We start from the raw sequence: 22,909 nt of genomic DNA on the forward strand, positions 1-22,909 counted from the left end.
TATCTACTTACAGGTGTGCTTTCAAACTGCTAGGAGGGCAGAAGTTGGGACAGAGCAATGGGAGCTCACCCTGTCATGGGGATTCTTTTTTTAAAAAAAATATTTTTTATTAGGAATTTCAACATAACATTTTATCAGAAAACATATCATCCTTAATTTCCCCCCTATTTTCCCTCCCCTCCCCAAAATATAACCCCCTCCCCCCCAGACTTCCCTCAGCTCCTTTCTCTGGTTTATCAACATATGTTATTCTCTGCAAATTACAAAATTGTTTGTTGTTGTTGTTTAGTCGTTTAGTCGTTTAGTCGTGTCCAACTCTTCGTGACCCCTTGGACCAGAGCACACCAGGCACTCCTGTCTTCCACTGTCTCCCGCAGTTTGGTCAAACTCATGCTTCAAGAACACCATCTCGTCCTCTGTCGTCCTGTTCTCCTTGTACAGATCCTTAATTTATCTATCTAAATGTTGTCTATAAAAAGTTTGTGAATGTTTGTTCAAAACCTGCCAAGGAGTCCAATTCATTTTGTTGTTTATTTAAATACTTTGTAAAGGGTTCCCATTCATCTTTAAAGTCACAGTTATCCTTGCCACGTAATTTATGTGTCAGTTTTGCCAATTCTGCATAGTCCATTAGTTTCCCTTGCCACAGTTCTTTAGTCGGGATTTCTTCATTCTTCCATCCTTGTGCTATTAAGACTCTTGCCGCCATTGTCACATACATGAAGATATTTATCAGTTTGCTTGGCTTTTCCTACAATCCCTAACAAAAAATGTTTCAGGTTTTTTGACAAATGTTAATTGGAACATTTTCTTCATTATATATCATTTCCCATTTTTTAAAAATTTTGCTACAATCCCACCACATATGATAAAAGGTCCCTTCTTTTTCTTTACATTTCCAACACATATTTGAACTGGTTTTATACATTCTTTCTAACTGCACAGGTGTTATATACCATCTGTACATCATTTTCATATAATTTTCTTTCAACAAGGAGCAGTCTGTAAATTTTAAGTCAGTTTTCCATAGCATTTCTCAGTCTTCCAACATGATGTTACGACCTATGTCTTGTGCCCATTTAATCATGACTGATTTCACCTCTTCATCTTTCGTCTCCCATTCTAGCAGAATACTATATGCACCTTTCAGCAGCATTGCTTTCCACCCCTTCGCGGGATTCGAACCACCGACCTTCTGATTGGCAAGCCCAAGAAGCTCGGTGATTTAGACCATGGTGCCACTCGTGTTCTCCCAGGACCACAGCTGCTGCATTGGTCCCCAGGCAGCTAAGCCCCAGGAGCCTGCTGTTGCAGATCAGACCCACTCCCCAAGCCCAACCAACGAGTAATTTGTTTTGTTTTGCCTTGGATTGCTTGGTTTGGTCCCATTTATTTATTTATTTATCTATTAGAAGCTGCTGTTGGTTGCCACCCAGCATTTAGTCACCAACCTTAGTGGTGACACCCGGGGCGGACCGCGCCTCCAGAACCCTCTTCCTCCGCCACTGCTGGGGAGGCCTAAGTTGATGAGAGCTTTCCCTCAGTGATGCAATCCTAGCCCGCAGAACGGCTCCAACCTCCAGACACCGCAATAACCATCCTCATCCTGATTACATACACACACACACACACACACACACACACCCCTCTTCCTTTTGGGGGGGGGGTTCGTTTTTGTATTTTTAGCCATTTCCTCCCTTCCTTTTCTCTTTAATCCCCTTCTCCATTTCTCTTTCTACTCTGCTTTCACTGACACCTGTTAATTATTGCCCCCTCATTTTTATTTCTAACTTTCATTTTTATTACCATTATTAAATATTTCCATACACCTTTTGTCTTTTACTGCACACACACGTTAGTACTGCTTTCCCCCCTTCATCCCCCCCTTCCCCCCTGGCCCACCTATAAATGTGTCCTCGCACATCTGTCCTCTTTTTTGCTCTTCAAAAAATGGCAGTGCTAGAATACGCCTGTACAGGACTTAAGGCAGAAGTGAGCTACTCTCCAAACCAACATTTCCCTGAGGACAGGGAATGGATATAGGACCAGGGTCAGCCCAGATAATGTATGTCGTGCCTCCTGGCTTTCAAATAAACTCCTCCCACATTTCCAAAGCTAAGAGGGAGAAGTTTTGCCTTCTCTGGTGAATCCCACTTGCATGCGGACAGGGAGCTGGCAGGACTGGAAGAAGAGGAGCAGCAAACAAGGAAAAGTAAGGTGATACTAGTGGCTACACAAGGGAAAGTGGAGCTGGAATTGGAAGGGGGCAAATCGCAGCATCTTTCCCCAGACTCATTGAGTCTGTATCTGCCAAATCCTCATTCTGTTGCAGTTACAGCCTAACAGGCTGCAGCTGGAGGAAAGGGCAAGGTTCGTGTAAGCAGCTTTGCTGCTCGTACAGATGTTCGTGTTTCAAAGCCCTGTAGCCACAGGGGCTTCTCCAAGCCCATGGCATCTCTAGGGCTTGAGTAGGGGTAGCCTAACCCTAATACCAAAAATGTGATGGGAGTACAAGCCTTGCTCTGCTGTGGACTTTTTGAGGCACTTTTCAGCGGCCGTATCCTCCTTTTCTCACATTGAATGAAACTGATCTGCAGAAAAGACCTGAAAAGAAAAGAGAGGGTGCACATAACCTTTTTGTAACCTAAGAAATTTTTTAAATAAAAATTATTTTTTAAAGAAACGATGCAGGACATGTTTGCAGTGGTGGGAAGCTGGCTCACTGGGAGCCTAGCCAGGCTGGGAATGCCAACTATCGCTGGTCGTTTTAGAGTCAAGAGGACAGGCTTTCCAAGAAGTGGGGGAACTTTGCATTCATGCTGTGAGTGTATGGTCCTGGTTTGCAAGAGTGTGTGTGAATGCTCACGGAGGGAAGGGCGAGCTTTTTGGTTGTGAGTTGTGTCGGGGTTTGGAAAATCATTTAGCATGGGAGCCCAATTTCCTTTGGGGGGTCTTTGGAGACTAGTAACATACTGCGTGTAAAATGGCAAAGGAGGTACGCTTTCTTTGCTCTTCTCTGTATTTTTGCTTCCCCTTATTTTATCCTTTTTTCTATTTCATCTGTTTTAGATTTATTGGTTCCCAATGATTTCAAGTAGTCCTTGGGGGTGGGGGAAAACAGAGAGGGGTGGGTGGTTCACGGGGAGTTTACACTGGTACACCAAATGAGCCAAAATGGTGGGTGGGCATCACTGGGGCAAACGGAATGTGCTGAAGTTGTGTTTTATTGTACTATTTTTTAATGAAATAAAGGGGGAAGGTGTTTTTGTTGTTGTTGTTGTTGATGATTTTAACTGGTTCTGAGGAAGGATCTGTACAATTCCCCCTGTTCTAGGTGACCATGGTAAAAACAGTAGCAGTTATTGGAGCAGGAGTGAGTGGACTGGCATCCATCAAATGCTGCCTAGATGAAGGACTGGAGCCCACCTGCTTTGAGAGGAGTGATGGCATTGGGGGACTGTGGCGGTTCACGGTGAGTGTGTATTCAGGGACAAATGTCCCATCTGTCCACTGAATGTGCTGGTCTTGTAGCTTGTTACATATTTCCCTCCTTATGACTGAAGCCTGCAATCCCAACCTATTTGGCTGGCCAGATCTGACCTGATGTGGTTTGGTATTAGATCTAATCACAAGACATGGGGAGCTGCAATCATGCTTAGAGATTTTGACTTGTAAAGGTAAAGGACCCCTGGACGGCTGAATCCAGTCCAAGGAGACTGTGGGGTTGCGGCACTCATCTCGCTTTCAGGCCGAGGGAGTGGTATTTGTCCACAGACAGCTTTCCGGGTCATGTGGCCAGCATTACTAAACCGCTTCTGGTGCAACAGAACACCATGGTGGAAAGCAGAGCACACGTAGACGCTGTTTACCTTCCCGCCGCAGTGGCACCTATTTATCTACTTGCACAGGTGTGCTTTTGAACTGCTAGGTTTTCAGAAGCTGAGACAGAGCAATGGGAGCTCACCCCATTGCACAGATCTGAACCGCCAACCTTCTGATCGGCAAGTCCATTGAGGCTTGGTGGTTTAGACCACAGCGCCACAGATATCTAGTTGTGAAAATGTGTCAACTCGATGATTACAAAAAACATGCATATTGATTGATTGATAAAAGATGTGAACCTGTTTTACAACTCATTTTGTTGCAAATGTGCATTTGACTTCCAAAAATTAATTTGGGGAGATGAACATGGAGGAACCCACGGAAGAAACTTCTTGAGTGTTGCTTGTTCTGTCATTATGAGTTGTTTTGCCATCTATTGTGCTATGTGCCAGATTCATCGGACAGTTTTTGGTGGGGATGAAAAAGGCACAAGGAGTCACTTTAGTCTGCAAACACAAGAAACCTTTGCAGCAGTTCAGCAGCTCAGCAGAGTCAGCCAGGGTAAAATGCATAACTGGTCGGGCATCAACTGAGAAAAGTTAATAAGTTCAGGGAATTTCATAGCATTGCCAATGTGACTATTGCCCTCAAGCTGGTTGTTGCAAAACCTGGAATAACCTTTATTGCTGCTAATCATGTGGTTTTAAGGCATTTTCCAGTTTAAGAGAGGCAGTGCTTCTCATGCTGAACATACATCTTTCTTTTACAGACAGTTGAAACCCCTGCAAAACTTGTTTAGCTTGGAAGAAAGTGGGATTGGTATACAAGCAATAATCCTTCTTTCAAACTGCCTTTAACTTTCTGAAAATAACTGTTGCCACTCTCCACCTGAAATAGGCCTAGGTCTCCATTTTAAACCTGTGTCAAGGGTCCAGGCTGCAGGACCCCCAGTATACAAAAAGTCCCTGCTCATAGAAAGCTAGTATGTCAGGGAGAAGACTCGGTGGGACCTCTTCTTCCTAGTAGTTTTCTATGTGAATGGGATTTTAGCAGCAGAGAACTATTCACTTGTGTGGGCCCAATCTGACATCTAAAGTGGAATGGTTTGCAATAAAAGTTGACCGTCTCAGTATGACCAGAGTCGTTCCACAAATTCTTATAAGCAACCATTTTGAGCAGCTGTTTCGTGAACTGTTTCTAAAATGTACCCTTCCATTTCAATAGCAAAAGCATAAAAGAGGATATTTATAGGTTAGGCATTGTGATGTGTTAAACATACTTCTCTCTCCTCCATGGAGTCAAATAGTGGCAACAGGGAGATGACGTCCTAGGCCATTTTAACAAAACAAAAAAGACAAATCATCAGGTCCAGATGGCAGCCACCCAAGAGTTCTGAACGAAGTCAGATGTGAAATGGTTTATCTTCTAACAAGATTAAGTAACTTGTCCCCAAGATTAACCTTCACATACTAGAAATTGAAAAGTGTCCAATATATCAATATAACAACCAATTTATTTATTCTTTAAGTGAATCCAGGGGTTCAGTTGCCCAGAGTGGTTGGGGCAACCCAGTCAGGTGGGTGGCTAATATTATTATTATCGGGGCTGCAGCCGAAAAAGCCCTGGCTCTGGTTGAGGCCTGCCTAACCTCCCTGTGGCCTGAGATCTCCAAGATGTTTTTATTTGAAGACCGTAAGGTCCTCTGTGGGACATACCAGGAGAGGCGGTCCCGTAGGTACGAGGGTCCTAGGCGTCTTTCTCTTTAGGATATATGGTGTATTTATACATATATAAAACTTGAGTCTGTGATGGAGAGGTTCACAGCCTTGACAACTCAAAGGGGTCCTGTTTCTCCCATAGCCACAGCCTTGGATTCAAACAGAAATCAGACATTGCTCTGACCCTCTCTATCCTACAGCTCACATTCCAGCCAACTCTCAGCTCTGCCTCAAACTCTGCCTTTCTTTTCATACTAACTCTGAGTTGAGCAAGGATTCCCTCCCATTCGCTGTCTGGTGCAGAGCCCCCCCTCTTTCACTTTCCTAACGGTTGTCATTTTTTTTGTTTTTCTTCTCCTAATGACCCATCACCCCAGGTGAGTTCCTGAACACAGGAAGCTGGGTTAGGAATCTGGCATCCAGTCTAAAAAGGTAAAGGGACCCCTGACCATTAGGTCCAGCCGTGACTGACTCTGGGGTTGCGGCACTCATCTCGCTTTATTGGCGTACAGCTTCCAGGTCATGTGGCCAGCATGACTAAGCTGCTTCTGGCGAACCAGAGCATCACATGGAAATGCCGTTTACCTTCCCGCCAGAGCGGTACCTATTTATCTACTTGCAGTTTGACGTGCTTTCAAACTGCTAGGTTGGCAGGAGCAGGGACCGAGAAACGGGAGCTCACCCCCTCGCGGGGATTCAAACCGCCGACCTTCTGATCGGCAAGTCCTAGGCTCTGTGGTTTAACCCACAGTGCCACCCGCGTCCTGGCATCCAGTTTAACCCCCCCCCCAAAAAAATTCTAACACCCGCTTGAGCTAGGAATTTAAGGGAGCCTGGCACCAATACTCTTTTTAAAGCAAAAAATAAAATAAAATAAAAAGCAAAATGTGCTCTGGGTGCTGTGAGGATTCCCAGAGAGGCCATAAAAATCACATAAGCCTCTTTACCTGCTGATTAGAGTGCAGTTAAGAAGCAGTCGAGAAACACCTGGGTTTCTCCTTTTCCCTTGCTTGCGAATGAATGCTGTTTTTTTGTCTGTTATATAACCATTCTTAACTATTTACAGAAGAGTAATCCGAGAAAAGAGAACACGGAAAAACTGCCTGCCTAGACAATAGCCTGCCTTAATCTTTAGATTGCTTCCAAAGTGGCAATTGCCTTAACGCCACTAAAATGTCTTTAATTTGTTTTTAATTTTTATTTGAGTCCCCTTCCTTCTGCCCCACCCAACCCACCATGAGAACGTGGGGAAATCCTCACACGCAAGTGTGCGTGGGTAGCCTGCCGTTTCATGTAAAGATTTCCACACTGGGGCACTGATCCAAAGCTGGCGTTAGAACAGCCGTAGAAAAGGATCGTCTTGAACCCTCTTGCACATAAAGAAATGCCATTAGCTCTTCCCAGGACTGGAGATGGACAGTCATCCTGTTGCTCAACTTTGTAAGCATTGAAAGCGAAGTCATCAAGGCTTGAGCTGTTTGCACTAGGGCCTTGTTGTGGGGGAAGGTAGAGCTGGGGTCAGCAGTTGCATGGCCCTGACCCTGCTTGCAAGCATTTTTACAGGGCGTGTAGCTAGCGTGATCTAGCGTGGATCAATGCAGTTCCTCTGCCAAGGACATTTAACTCACTCAGGTCCTGGCAGATGTGAGGAGGAACCCTCTGCCTGCTTCAGAATCAGCAGGGTGGATTTGATTTAAATCAAATCTATTTAAATCACAATTTAAATCACTAGTCAGTAAGACTTGATTTAAGTCACCATCATTATTATTATTATACAGAAAGACTCATTCTTGCTGGTATAATCTTAATATTTAAAACTAGAGGAAGGTTTCATTTTTGGAATAATAAATTTTCACAGTAGTTTTTACAGTTATATCAAAAATTACTGATTTGGTTATACTATTAGAAATACATTGACAGATAATTATGAAATTATTGTGAGGTTTAATAAGTTAACTGTTTATATTTGGACAACTTTTCTGTCCTACTTTATTGGAAGGAGAAAAATAATCATTTCCTTAATAACAATTTAAACAATTTATTTAACTGAAACAGTAACATTACAGCATACGTATCCATGTTTGTTAACTGATATGGTTAAACTTTAAAAAACAAAAACCTTAGACTGAGTTTTAGCACACATGAAAGCTTTAAACAAATCCTTATTTCCTGATGAAAAGCCTTTGGAATATAATGTAACTTAAATGGAAAACTGTCTTTAGAAAGATTCCCCCCCCCCCCGATTATTTTATTTAAAAAATCTGATTTAAATCAAAGAAATCCGATTTGAATTTTAAAAAACCCAATTTAAATAAAAAAATCTGTTTTTTTTAAAAAAATCATTGATTTTTATCCACCCTACTTGTAACACCACCACAAGAGAACTCCCTCCCGCCCCAGTTTATGAAGCAAAGTATGACAATATATGGCTTATGATTTCCAAATTCTTCAAACTGAGTTACTCTTACATATAGTAGCATAGGCCCTTTGGTTTCACTGCATGCGTTCTCTCTAGGGAGGTTCACATAACATGTTGAAAGCACATGTGAGTGGGCTGTCTCAACCGTTCCTCCTTCCTGTGGCCAAGAGTCCCTGCCTCACATGCAAACAAACAATCAAACAAACAAACAAACAAACAAACAAACAAACGTGTGAAGGGACAGACTGATGGAAACATGTAGGGCTCCCCTACATCAGACACAGTGGTACCTCAGGTTACATACGCTTCAGGTTACATACGCTTCAGGTTACACACTCCGCTAACCCAGAAATAGTGCTTCAGGTTAAGAACTTTGCTTCAGGATGAGAACAGAAATCATGCTCCGGCGGCGCAGCACCAGCAGGAGGCCCCATTAGCTAAAGTGGTCTCCAGGTTAAGAACAGTTTCAGGTTAAGTACGGACCTCTGGAACGAATTAAGTACTTAACCTGAGGTACCACTGTACAGACAAGCTAGCAGCATGATGTGAAACTACAACTAATCCAGAATGTGGCAGCTAGACTGGTGACTGGAAGCGGCCGCCGAGACCACATAACACCGGTCTTGAAAGACCTACATTGGGTCCCAGTACGTTTCCGGGCACAATTCAAAGTGTTGGTGCTGGACTTTAAAGCCCTAAACAGCCTCAGCCCAGTATACCTGAAGGAGTGTCTCCACCCCCATCATTCTACCCGGACACTGAGGTCCAGTGCTGAGGGCCTTCTGGCGGTTCCCTCACTGCGAGAAGCCAAGTTACAGGGAACCAGGCAGAGGGCCTTCTCGGTAGTGGCACCTGCCCTGTGGAACGCCCTCCCACCAGATGTCAAAGAGAACAACAACTACCAGACTTTTAGAAGACATCTGAAGGCAGCCCTGTTTAGGGAAGCTTTTAATGTTTAACAGACCACTGTATTTTAATATTTTGTTGGAGGCCACCCAGAGTGGCTGGGGAAACCAAGCCAGATGGGTGGGGTTTAAATAATAAATTATTATTATTATTATTATTATTATTATTATTATTATTATTATTGGCACACAGGGGGAGCAGGAGGTTGTTCCTGCTGTTCCCACACCTGACTTGACCACTGGGCATCCCCTTTGTATGCTCAGAATGTACGCAAGCTGGGCATGTGTAGGCTCTCTACATACAATCTGGGATTTCCCAAAAAGCAAGGTGTCCAATTGCATGGGGCACTTATGGACAAAGTGATGGAAAGTGTAATGTAATCCCAACCATTCACCACTGATCTGTTCCGGACTTTTGAAAGGAGGTAGGCAGCATAGAATATAAGAATCATAGAATTGTGAAGTTGGAAGGATCCCAAGAGTCCTCTAGTCCAACCGTTGCAATGTGGGAATCTCAACTACATCATACATGACAGATGGCCATCCAACCTCTGCTAAAAACCTCCAAGGAAGGAGAGTCCACCATCTCTTCTGGGTGTCTTTTCTACTTACTGCTGAACAGCTCTTACTGGAGAGCCAGTGTGGTGTAGTGGTTAAGAGCGGTAGTCTTGTAATCTGGGGAACCGGGTTCGAGTCTCCGCTCCTCCACATGCAGCTGCTGGGTGACTTTGGGCCAGTCACACTTCTCTGAAGTCTCTCAGCCCCACTCACCTCACAGAGTGTTTGTTGTGGGGGAGGAAGGGAAAGGAGAATGTCAGCCGCTTTGAGACTCCTTAGGGTAGTGATAAAATGGGATATCAAATACAAACTCTTCTTCCTATCAGAAAGTTATTCCTGATGTTTAGTCGGAATCTTCTATCTTATAACTTGAAGCCATTGGTCTTACCCACTGGAGGAGGAGAAAGCAAGCTTGCTCCATCTTCCAAAAGGACAACGCTTTAGATATTCGACGATGGCTGTCATATCTCCTCTCAGTCTCCTGTTTCCCAAGCTAAACATATTCAACTTCCTTAGCCATTCTTCATAAGGCTTGGTTTCCAGACCCTTGGTCATCTTGGTTGCCCTCCTCTGTACACGTTCCAGCTTGTCAACTTCCTTCCTAAATTGTGGTGCCCAGAATTGGACACAGTATTCCAGAGTGGCGCCGTGGTCTAAACCACTGAGCCTAGGGCTTGCCGATCGGAAGGTCGGCGGTTTGAATCCCTGCGATGGGGTGAGCTCCTGTTGCTTGGTCCCAATTCCTGCCAACCTAGCAGTTCGAAAGCACGTCAAAGTGCAAGTAGATAAATAGGTACCGCTCTGGCGGGAAGGTAAACAGCATTTCCATGCGCTGCTCTGGTTTCGCCAGAAGCGGCTTAGTCATTCTGGCCACATGACCCGGAAAAACTGTCTGCAAACAAAAGCCAGCTCCCTCATCCAGTAAAGCGAAATGAGCACTGCAACCCCAGAGTTATTTGTGACTGGACTTAACTGTCAGGGGCCCTTTACCTTTACTTTATTCCAGGTGTGGTCTGACCAAGGCAGAATTGAGTGGTACTGTTACTTGCCTTGATCTGGCCACCATACTTTATTTTTATGTATTTTATATATTAAATTTGTGTATTGCTGTTCATCCGTAGATCTCAGGGTGATTCACAACATCTGTTGATGCAGCCTAGAATAGCATTAGTACCTTCATCTTCTGATGAGAAATCCACTGTATTGTATTTGAAGGAAAGCTGGACATGTAACATCCCAGTTGCATGTTAACTGTAAGGATTTTCACCTCCTGAAGCTGTGCTATTTTCTGTTGTTCATGCTTTGTCTTGCCTTCCCCATTAGGAGTCTGCAGAGGAAGGCAGAGCCAGTATTTACCACTCTGTGTTCACCAACTCTTGCAAAGAAATGATGTGCTTTCCAGACTTCCCTTTCCCAGTGGAATTCCCAAATTACATGCACAATTCCAAGCTTCAAGAATATATCCAGTTGTATGCCAAACACTTCGATCTTGTCAAATACATAAAGTTTAAGGTAAGAAATTGCAATCGAACTGACGGGAGATTGTGGGTATGCACGGGGCTTGTGTGCCATGACCATTATCTGTGGATACAAGAATTGGCCCCAGCAGGACAAATCATTTTGCAAGATTGCAAACAGCTCCTCCAGAGTATTTGAAAATGTCGGCATCCATGATCTGGGATCTCTTCTTCAGGTCCAGGGTGCTGAAAAGCAGAGCTCGATGGGACAACTGCTAAGGGCTTATCCACATGTAAGCTTTTGCTCTTTGCAGACACATGCTTTAAAGCTCCATGTTGGACCATTCTTTCTTTTTTCTTTTCTGCCCTGGAGCACATTTAAGCTGAAGCGCAACCAATGGCAGTGTGGGTTTTTCCACAGTTTGTCATTTGCTCCAATTCAGCAGTAAAGAGCAGGTGTTTGTGGGGAGCTCTCCGGGTCGAAAAAAAAGGAAAGGAAAAGCACGCTTGGACATGGAGCTTTAAAGTGCAGGCTGTGACTGGAAAGCATGGAGGAAATGGGGGATGTGAAACACAAGAGCAGTCAAGTACAACATTCCTAGAGTGAACATGTTTACACATGGGGAGGATGTTTGTCCAGGCAGCAGGTAAACTTCCTGTTTCCTTCTGGGCTGGGACAGACTTCCTCTACATGTGACTAGAAGTGGGCGTGGCCTCACCTGTGCAGGTAACAACAAAAGCACAGGGCAGGACAGCCATCTCTCTCTCTGTGATTACTTTTGTCGAAGAAGCAACATCTGCTTAGCCAAAGATGCTCTCTTGGCCTCCAGCCAAGAGAGAACAAAGAGATTGTCTCCTTATGAGATAGTTTCTGGGTGTATGTTACTTTTCTAAGATAAGTCTGCCTTCTGGGATCCAATTGTGAACAGAATGTGAGTAAACTCTTTGTGTACTTTTATAGAAAACTGTGTTGTGTCTTATCTTTTATGAGGGAATAAGGGGAAAATACCAGAACATTTATTATAGAGGCGTTAGTGAGCCTGAGCAAATGCATCCGCTATGAATTTAAAAAGGGGAATGTTACTCTGCTAAATTGTGAACTTGTTTACACAGGTTGGAAAGGCTATAATCAAACAATATATCCTCTCCTGCATCCCTGAACATTCCAACAGGAAAGGCCTAAGCTGAGGCTAATTTAGAAGCAGCAGACCTACAGACAGGCAGCACCCAAATTAGAAATATCTGAAGATTGAAGCAATCTCTCCACAGGAAGCCGTGTTTACATGGTTCCAGAAGTTCTGTGTGTGGAGGCAGGAAGAGAAAGTTCAGCCCATAATCCATCAGCATGGTTGCCATGGGCTAAACTTTTGTGTCTGTGTGCTCTTCTCCTCTGTCCTGCGGCTTTTGGCCTTTCTGCCAAAGGGGTGTTGCATTTTAGCTTGCGCAGGACTAGGAAGAGAGTGTGGACCCTGATGCAGGATTCTTTGGTCAAATCCCTTACTCCAATCAGGTGACATTTAGATAAGCCCTGCCTGACACAGCCCTTTCTGGTAAATCAGACCCTGGACTCATGACTTAATTATGTCTATCTTTCAAGCCGAAACCACACTGATACACTTTCTTGAACATTTCCTCAAAGACTCTTGTGAGTAAAATTAGGAAACGCCCGGATTACCCTGTTACCGGCCAATGGGAAGTCGTAATAGAAAAGGATGGGAAGGTGGAATCAGTCGTATTTGATGCTGTTATGATTTGCTCCGGACATCATGTCTATCCGAATATTCCAAAGAGTAGCTTTCCTGGTAAGTGACGATACAAAAATATATATGATTAAAGATAATGTGAGCTCCGGTTCACGAACTGCTGTGGTGTGAGAGGCCTCTGTGCCTTATACTGTCTTTCGGTGGAGGATAGAGCTAAAGTCCAGTTGACTTCAGGCATTGTTGAAGGTTCCTCTGGGCTAAGGGTGAGGGGCAATGATGCGGTCACTTCATGCAGCACATTCAAGGGGGTCAGTTTTGTTTGTTACTATATTTTACCACAGCAATGGCACTGATTCAGATTTCCCACCTCAGGTGCCCAAATATCCAAGTCTGGCTACACACCCATCCCCACTGCAAGAAAATGGAAAGTATGTCAGTCACTGAGAAGGATTCAAGTTAGGCTACTAACAAGGGCGAAACAAACAAATACAGCCTAGAAGAGGCATAGGCAAACTCCGGCCCTCCAGATGTTTGGGACTACAATTCCTGGAACATCATCCCTGACCACTGGTCCTGTTAGCTAGGGATGATGGGAATTGTAGTCCCAAACATCTGGAGGGCCAGAGTTTGCCTATGCCTGGCCTAGAGTTTATTACGAGATCAGTTTTCAGGGTCTGAATAATTGTCTGAGGACTTGTGAAATTAACAGTTGTGCTACCAAAGTCATCAAGAGCCCAGATAATCAAGCCTTGCAGTTCACAGCACCTTAATGCCAACAAGATGCATTTGTAAGTTTTTGTTTCCTTAAAACATTTATTCATTTTCCACCTTTCTGCGTAGGGATAGAGAAGTTCAAGGGCAGAGTTTTCCACAGCCGGGATTACAAGGGACCCGAAAAGTTCAAGGGGAAGAAAGTCCTGGTGATTGGCCTTGGGAATTCTGGCTGTGACATTGCTGTGGAGCTGAGTGCCACAGCCTCACAGGTACCTTCTCCCGCAGCACTTGGGAGCTCTCATTCTACTTAATAATCGGCAGCCAAAGGGTAAGCACTATTAAGTCCCATCGATTTCAGTGGGAGAGATATTAAGTGCCCCATTTGAGTCTAATGGACTTGGAAATGCTTAGGTTTTGGCTGCTGTGCAGGCGCTAGTTAGTGGGGTGGGGAATGTGCGGTTATAGGGAAGGGATGAATCCTATGTCTTGCATGCAGGACACTGGTGGCACTGTGGTCTAAACCACTGATCGGCTTGCTGATCAGAAGCTTGGCGGTTCAAATCCCCATGATGGGATGAGCTCTTGTTGCTCTGTCCCAGCTTCTGCCAACCTAGCAGTTCAAAAGCACATCAGTGCAAGTAGATAAATAGGTACCACTGCAGCGGGAAGGTAAACAGCATTTCTGTGCGCTCTAGTTTCCATCATGGTGTCCTGTTGCACCAGAAGCAGTTAAGTCCTGCTGGCCACATGACCCGGAAAGCTGTCTGTGGACAAATGCTGGCTCCCTCAGCCTGAAAGTGAGATGAGTGCTACAACCCCAGAGTCGCCTTTGACTGGACTTAACCGTCCAGGGGTCCTTTACCTTTTTTACCTATGCAGGTACGTAAGGTCTGGAGTGCAATCCCCAGCACCTCCAGCTTTAAGAGATCTCAGGAAGCAGTGGAAAGATTGGGGCAAAGTAGGCAATACAGTGGTACCTCGGGTTACATACGCTTCAGGTTACAGACTCCACTAACCCAGAAATAGTACCTCGGGTTAAGAATTTTGCTTCAGGATGAGAACAGAAATCACGCGGTGGCGGCGGCAGAAGGAGGCCCCATTAGCTAATGTGGTACCTCAGGTTAAGAACAGTTTCAGGTTAAGAATGGACCTCCGGAACGAATTAAGTACTTAACCCGAGGTACCACTGTACTGGGTTTGCTTTGGCTCAAGGTAAGGCAGTTCCTTATATCTATTCCCTGTCAGACTGAAAGGTTATAAATTCATGCCGAAACGAATGTTTGAAACAGAGATGGGAGACTCGTGGCACTCTAGATGCCGTTGCACTTCCAACTTCCCTCAGCCCTAGTCAACATGGCCAATGGCCAGGGATGATTGAAGCTGTAGAGTGAGATGATCTGAAAAGCCACAGGTTTCACATCCCAGATTCCTGAACGGAAGCTTGTACCCAGTGGAGCATCCTGTCAGCACAAGGTTTTACTTTTGAGCCATGGGCCTTTCCTCCCCTCTCCAAGTCTGCTCCGGAGGGTGGGGGAAGCTGCAGAAGAGTTTTAGGGGGGTGCTCAAATGAAGGGCATATTTGCACTACAGAACTGTAGAGCAGGTGGGGGAATAGACGCGGGTGGCACTGTGGGTTAAACCACAGAGCCTAGGACTTGCCGATCAGAAGGTCGGAGGTTCGAATCCCCGTGACAGGGTGAGCTCCCGTTGCTCGGTCCCTGCTCCTACCAACCTAGCAGTTCGAAAGCACGTCAAAGTGCAAGTAGATAAATAGGTACTGCTCCAGCAGGAAGGTAAACGGTGTTTCCGTGCGCTGCTCTGGTTCACCAGAAGCGGCTTAGTCATGCAGGCCACGTGACCCGGAAGCTGTACGCCGGCTCCCTCGGCCAATAAAGCGAGATGAGCGCTGCAACCCCAGAGTCGGCCACAACTGGACCTAATGGTCAGGGGCCCCTTTACCTTTATAGGAAGGAACTTGGGAAGCTATCTTATATCAGGTTGGACTATGTGTGTCTAGCCCAGTATTGCCTACTGAGTTAGCCAGCTTGATGCCATTCAGATACTGTTGGACTAAATCCCCACGATTCCAGACCACTGGCCATGCTGGTTAGGCCCAGAGGGGAGTTGGAGCCCCAAAGCAACTGGAGGAGCACAGATTTTTCATGTGTGGTTTATACCATCATCTGTCTCTTGAAACGGGCAAAATATGCTCATGCTAGAGCACTGAAATAGAATAGTCTTTGGAGACTTCCGTTGCAATCATTTTGCAACCTTTGGGCACACCTTACCAGGATGCAATCATCTGAGCTCGCTCATGTGCAAGCTCCGTTGAATGGAGTGAGAAAGAAGTTACACAAGAATGATGTTTGGTAACGTGAACCTCTTTTGTGTGTGTCTCTCGCCTTTTCTCTTACCTGTTTTTAAAGGTTTATCTCAGTTCTCGAAGTGGATCCTGGGTCATGAGTCGTGTTTGGGACAACGGCTATCCCTGGGACATGGTGGTCATCAGTCGCTTTGAAACATTCCTCAGGAACACCCTCCCAACGGCCATCAGTGACTGGTTGTATGTGAAGCAAATGAACAGATGGTTCAAACATGAGAATTATGGCTTGATGCCACTGCATAGGTAATATTGGAAACTAAAGAGGTTGTAGGTTGATTAGCTTTGAAAACGCAAACACTTTGGAGCCAAACCCCATGTTGGTGGGCAAATGAAATGACCTGGAGCATTTGAATGCTGCTTTTGAACATGCAAAGCACTTCACATACATGATCTTGTGATAATCTCTTTACAACAACCCTGCAAAGCAGAATTGTATTAAACCAGAGCAGCTAGTCACACGCAGCTTTGTGGCTGTGTGTCCCTGAGAGATGTCTTCTAAAGGAGGTGTTTGTAGATGAGTGAAGGAACTGGAAGAGGTGGGGGAAACTTTCTTTGTCACCCATTGTTTTGTTCAGAATCTTCCCCCAGCTACTTCCCTCCCTGAGAGATACTTCAGTCTGTTTCTTTTCATCCATCAAAGAGAAAGGCAGCCGAGGAGAGGGGTTTTTGAGGGATGTGCCTTATCTGATCTGTAACCTTTTCTCTGAAGTGGATTGGTTGTGCCCAACAATGAGGCACAGTGGAGTCTGTAGTGTTTTTATGATATATGGCTTATTTACACACACACATATATATATACAGCTTGTGTCTAGTTGGAGAGAGTTCAACACATTCACGTCCCAAGAAGGTCCTGTTCCTCCCATTGCTGCAGCCTCAGATTCCAAGAGACACCAAACATCATAAAACAGACTTCAAAAGTGACACCTTTTTTTCCTGTTCACTTACCTCATCCCCCACTGCAATTCTGTCCATCCATCCATCCCAACACCTTGGCCTTTTGTCTCTGCTAACTATCTGTCACCTCAGGGAAGGGCTTCCCCCATTTTCTGCCTGGCCCTGAGAGTCTCTGTTAATCGCATTCTTAATGGGTTAATGCAGGCTTCCTCAACCTTGGCCCTCCAGATGTTTTGAGACTACAGTTCCCATCATCCCTGACCACTGGTCCTGCGAGCTAGGGATCATGGGAGTTGTAGGTGAAAAACATCTGGAGGGCCGAGGTTGAGGAAGCCTGGGTAAATGGCTGAGTCATTCTGCTGTTTACCTCTTGATATTTTTAGGGGAGTCTTGCCCCATCTTATAACAGTACATTAATTAAAACTGCATTATAAGTGCAAAACCGCAGCAGCAGATGATTGGTGCAGAAAAAGATGTGCCCATAAGAGAACAATTCAGCAAAGTTGATGTATTTTGTGCTGTTAAAAACTTTTGATGCCCAGAGGCCGCTTTGACTCTGGCTGGAGGCTTGTCACCTGAATTCTGGAAAACTTGATTACATAATCATTCAGTGAAAATAAAAATTATAAAGCAAGACAAAGGTCTGCCAAATGAGAAACCACGAAGGGACATGTGGGTGTGGAATCTAGGTTTTATGTTACGGGCAATTATAACCTTCATACCCTCTAGAAAAAATATAGTTGTTAACAAAACAATTATATAACGAAATATTCAGTCAATATTCTAGCCAAGAACATTTATGAGATCAAGCAACAAACACTTATCTTTTCCTGGAAAGACATTAAGAATTATTTTTCTTATGTAAATAGCCAAGTAAGAGGTGTGGCAGAACTGCAAAATATTTCAAATGCTCTTCTGAAGTGAATTTGATTTGTACATGCTGTTAACTTTATACAAACTTTGAGATTAGAAGAGAATAACCAGAGCTCACAGAAACTTCTAAAGAAGAAGAAAAATCATCTTGGCCAGAATCCAACCAGGAAAACATACCCTACAAGCAATGTCTTAAGACTGACTTGCCAAATCCCAACAAACCAACATAGTTCAAATCAGCCACAAAGCTCACTTCAATCTCCAACTGCTAGAGGACCACTGTTTTTGTTTTTCTCAGAACTTGTTTTGACCCTATGCAAAAATCCTGAGTGATTTTAGGAATGCTTTCTGGGTGGCTGGGACCTGCTCCAAGGTAACCCCAAGACAGAAGAGTAGTATTCTGCCGCATTAGTTCTTGGGCCTTTTGCATGAGCCACAGCACAGATGTAGGAATAAACTGCAGCCAAATTGCAAAAGATACTTGATTTCTTCAGTACCTACCTACTCTCTGGACAAAACAGAAATTTCCCAGGGTGCCATGAGGTCAGTTGCATGCCACTCCTTTCCACAACCACCAAGCACTCATTTCCAGGTCAGATGGCTTCTTAACCTGGGTTGGGGGAGAAGAGAGCCTGTCTGGATTTTGCTTTTAAGCCCCTCTTTAAAAGTAAAAAGATCGCTTTTTACTGGGAGAAGGAGAGCTTGTGTGCCAAGGCCCTGGACCCCCTAGTTCCCCCCAAAATAAATACACAAACACAAGTGTATTGGTTAATGGGATGAATTAGGCCACAATGCTATGGGTTACAGATGTGAGTGGTTTGGCTTAGGCAATTGGGTGAAGCAAGACTAAATCTTGACTCCTGCCTGACTGCAGGAAGTCTCCTAAGGGTCAACCACCGGAAGGGGGAGCCCTATGATGTACATCAATTGAGCACCCCCAGGGTCACCGTTGGGGATGTGGCATGGCCCATGCCCAGGCTTTGGACAGGAACCATACCCCCGGATCCCTTTAATGGGATACCCTTAACATGGACAGGCAGGTGGAGGAACAACAACGAATGGAGGCAGAAGGAGGCTGCTTCCCTGGCCGTGCCATAATTTATTTTTTCAAATTCATTTTTATTAAATTTTCCACTTTAGCAACCCAATCAAATCACATTAAAAATTCCAAATTATACATATACATATCAAATAATCCGAAAATTCTACCAAATTATAAATTTTTAAATAGGACTTCAAGTTCGGAGGGTTCTGATCATCTCATACTTCTACTGCTTTTCATAGTCACTTCCGATGGTTCCTCTAATTCTTTCTGTTGTTAACCTTTCTTCTTTCACAGCCTCTGAGTTGTTCCCACAAGCGAGTTAAAACAAGCAATGATGTGTTTCTGTGTGGATTTTATGTCCCGTGCCACAATTTAAGCAGGCATAGCCACGCCCCTAGGCAAACCCGATTGGCTGGTCAGGGGCGTGACACGGCCGGGGATCTCGCTGACGTAGGCGCCATTCCTCCGCCCGTTCCTGGGTCGCTGCGTGGACCGGGATTCCTGCCCGCAAAGCAGCCCCTCCCAAAAGGTGGAGCTGACTTCTGGGAGCACTAAAAGGCCATCTTCCATGGGATGATGGAGGAGCACAATGCCTGTCTCTCTCACAGTGGAAAATGTCACTTTCCAGGAGATAGCGTACAGCCCTGGCTCTGGTTTCTGTCTCTCTCCAGTGTGGTGTAGTGGTTAAGAGCGGTGGACTCGTAATCTGGTGAACTGGGTTCGATTCCCCACTCCTCCACATGCATCTGCTGGGTGACCTTGGGCTAGTCACACTTCTTTGAAGTCTCTCAGCTTCACTCACCTCACAGAGTGTTTGTTGTGGGGGAGGAAGGGAAAGGAGAATGTTAGCCGCTTTGAGACTCCTTTGGGTAGTGATAAAGCGGGATATCAAATCCAAACTCCTCCTCCTCCTCCTCCTCCTCCACCACCACCACCACCTCCCTCTTCTTCTTCTCAGCCTCACTCACCTCACAGAGTGTTTGTTGTGGGGGAGGAAGGGAAAGGAGATTGTGAGCCGCTTTGAGACTCCTTAGGGTCTCCTTAGTGATAAAGTGGGATATCAAATCCTCCTCCTCCTCTTCTTCTTCTCTCCCTACCCCAGAACCTTGCGCAAGGAGCCTGTCTTCAACGATGACCTCCCAAGCCGCATCGCATGCGGAACTGTGGTTGTTAAGCCAAATGTGAAGGAGTTCAGGGAAACGTCTGCGATATTTCAAGATGGCACTGCGCAGGAAGGCCTTGACTATGTCATTTTTGCAACGGGCTACAGCTTTGCCTACCCATTCGTGGAGGACGAGTCCATCATCAAATGCAGGAATGACCAAGTCACCTTGTACAAAAGCATTGTCCCTCCTCTGCTGGAAAAACCCACCCTGGCGGTTATTGGCTTAGTCCAGTCGCTTGGGGCAGCTATCCCAACTGCAGACCTTCAGGCCCGGTGGGCCGTGAGAGTGTTTAAAGGTGAGCATGGCATCATGGCTAAGTAATGGACCTGTGAGCTGGAAACCCCTGTTTCAAATCTCAATGCTTCCCTTAACATACTAGGTGGCAGTAAACAAGCGGCTATCTCCCATCTTAATATGAACATAGGAAGCTGACTTAAACTGGAGATCCATGTTCAAGATCTCCCATGTTTATTTGGTTGCTTAAAGTTAAAAGTGGGGATGCGGGTGGTGCTGTGGGTTAAACCACAGAGCCTAGGTCTTGCCAATCAGAAGGTCAGCAGTTCAAATCCCCGCGACAGGGTGAACTCCCGTTGCTCGGTCCCTGCTCCTGCCAACCTAGCAGTTCAAAAGCACCTCAAAGTGCAAGTAGATAAATAGGTACCACTCCAGCAGGAAGGTAAACGGCGTTTCTGTGTGCTGCTCTGGTTCGCCAGAAGCAGCTTAGTCATGCTGGCCACATGACGCTGGCTCCCTCGGCCAATAAAGCGAGATGAGCGCCGCAACCTCAGAGTCGGTCACGACTGGACCTAATGGTCAGGGGTCCCTTTACCTTTACCTAAAGTTAAAAGTAGCCAATTTGGGCATGCAGTACTGAGAAGGGACTTTTAACAGTCCCCTCCCCCCCGCCCCCAGAAAAGTCTGCATTTAACTCCCCCTCCCTACAAAAAAATAGACTGGTGGTCTGATTCAGTATAAGGCAGCTCCCTATGTTCCAGTAACCTATTATGCGTCTTTACCTGGGTATTCCAGATTGCATGCACATTGGTGTGTTTTTTTTGCATTTGTTTGTTATAAATTTGGGAAAGTGAGTTTCAAGGGACATTAGTTCTTTTTTATTTTTCAGGTTTATGTAAGCTGCCTCCACAGAGGAGCATGATGGATGACATAGATGAGAAAATGGGGAAAAAGCTCAAATGGTGAGTTTTAAGTACACCTATTAGAGAGCCAGTGTGGTGTAGTGTTTAAGAGCGGTAGTCTCGTAATCTGGGGAACCGGGTTCGCGTCTCCGCTCCTCCACATGCAGCTGCTGGGTGACCTTGGGCTAGTCACACTTCTCTGAAGTCTCTCAGCCTCACTCACCTCACAGGGTGTTTGTTGTGGGGGAGGAAGGGAAAGGAGAATGTTAGCCGCTTTGAGACTCCTTAAAGGGAGTGAAAGGCGGGATATCAATTCCAAACTCTTCGTCTTCTTCTACATATTAGATTTTTTTGTTTGTTTTTAGTTTTCTGCTCACCTAGGAGGAAACTCCTCAATCTTCCTGCATTTTAAAGGATTCTTTGATTTCCTGCAATCAGGTGTTTTGAGGATTCTATGCTAAAATTTACAATATGCTTCAATTGGTCCATCGTCCTTATGTGTATATGCTACAGTTGCCCCAGCTGGTCCTCCATGGAGATCACAAAAAACGTTCTTGGAAATATTGAAAGCATCAACCCTGAAGGACCAGCTGTTCCTATATGAAGCTGCCTTCTTGGTCACTATCTGTCCCAACTCTATGCGAGGTGAAGGGCTCACCCACACCAGTCCCACTGCTTTCCCCTGGCGAAAACTGCTCTTTAGAGCTCAGTCGGAGCAAACGGCAATTGGGGTTTTCCGCAGACTGACTTTTGTTCCAATTGAGCTTTAAAGAGCGGGTTTTCATGGGGAAAGCTCCGGAGCAAAAAAGAAAAGGGTTCTTAGACATGGAATTTTAAATTGTTGGCCTTGCCTGGAAAGAGCAGAGGAAGGGAAAGTATGGAGAAGCCCTCAGCAGCCACAAAGGAGAGGGACTTTTCAACAGTGGCCCCTGTGTTGTGGAGCTCCATAACCCCAGGTAACAGAGCTTTTGAAGGGGATGAGGGATAATCACTGTTGTCAAGTGTTTTAGGCTGCTGCTGTGTTTTTACAATTAATATGTTGTTTGGTTTTGTAGGCTTTTATGCTTCCATTTAGCTATGTTGAATTTTTGCCCCAGTCACAAACTCTACGCCATCGGATCAGTGGTATCCATGGCCAATCAGAAAATTATGAAAAATTTATCTCCTAAATGATTTTGCATGCACATGTCAAAAGAGCTAGCCAATTCCAGCTAGACACAGAGTTCTTTCAATGAGCTTCACTTCTGCTTATTCAGAGGCAAAGGACTTGGTTCATTGCAGGGTGTGTAAAATCCCAGACGTTCTAGATGGCACAATTTAGCCACATGGGAATAAAGTTCCCTGACAGTTTTCTTCTGCCTTTTTCCTGTTCTGCTTAGAAATACATCTACCAAACGTCCCCTTTCCTTTCCTTTCAGGTACGGCCAGAGCGATACCATACAAACAGATTACGTGGTCTACATGGATGAACTTGCCTCCAGTATCGGTGTGAAGCCCAATATTCCAGTCCTTTTCCTGACAGATCCCAAGTTGGCTTTGCAGGTTTTTTTTGGCCCCTGCAGTCCATATCAGTTTCGTTTGTCCGGACCAGGGAAGTGGGACGGAGCCAGAGACGCCATCTTGACGCAGTGGGACCGAACGCTGAAGGCCACAAGAACCCGTGCTGTGAAGGGCGACCAGAATTCTTTCCCGCTCTTTTCTATGCTCAAAATACTCGCCCTCCCCCTTCTCCTTCTTGCCATTTTCATGATGTTCAACTGAGTGACTGCAGTGCCAAAATATACGTGACAGAATGCCATGTGGTTTTTGTTGGAAAAGCTGAAGATGTAAACTTTTTCATGCAAGAGAGAGAGAAAAAAACCCCAAAGCAAATAGCATGCATAAACATAAGTGAAGCATGGTAGGGGAGATACAGAAATCAGTGCGCATGATGTTAAACATGAAGCCAAATAGGAAAGGTGGGAAAGAAGGGCTGACAACAGTAATAGTAGTAGTAATAATAGTAGTAGTAATAAATAAGGCATCCCTCCCACCTCCCCACAGCCTTACTTGTCAAGTACCTTTTTTCCTGCTCAGAACATACCCAGCTGGTCTGAGGAGAAAAGAATTTGGGGAC

General features: G+C 45.1%; 1 protein-coding gene across 2 annotated transcripts; it reads left to right on the forward strand.

Annotated features, from left to right (window-relative positions):
* Positions 1-1,981: 1,981 nt before the first annotated feature.
* Positions 1,982-22,610, forward strand: LOC309343851 (flavin-containing monooxygenase 3-like). 2 transcript variants are annotated; one of them, XM_081865983.1, is made up of 9 exons: positions 1,982-2,217; positions 3,335-3,472; positions 10,746-10,934; positions 12,519-12,681; positions 13,423-13,565; positions 15,723-15,922; positions 19,594-19,952; positions 20,781-20,853; positions 22,212-22,610. In XM_081865983.1, the coding sequence occupies exons 2-9, from the start codon at positions 3,341-3,343 to the stop codon at positions 22,552-22,554; spliced, it is 1,602 nt and encodes a 533-aa protein (XP_081722109.1). In that variant the 5' UTR covers positions 1,982-2,217; positions 3,335-3,340; the 3' UTR covers positions 22,555-22,610. The 2 variants fall into 2 exon arrangements, with proteins under 2 accessions (XP_081722109.1, XP_081722108.1); XM_081865982.1 differs by having other exon boundaries at positions 1,984-2,212.
* The last annotated feature ends 299 nt before the right edge of the window (positions 22,611-22,909 follow it).

The sequence above is a fragment of the Podarcis erhardii genome (genome assembly GCF_964252035.2).
Source record: "Podarcis erhardii genome assembly, chromosome: 6".
NCBI classification, from domain to species: domain Eukaryota; kingdom Metazoa; phylum Chordata; class Lepidosauria; order Squamata; family Lacertidae; genus Podarcis; species Podarcis erhardii.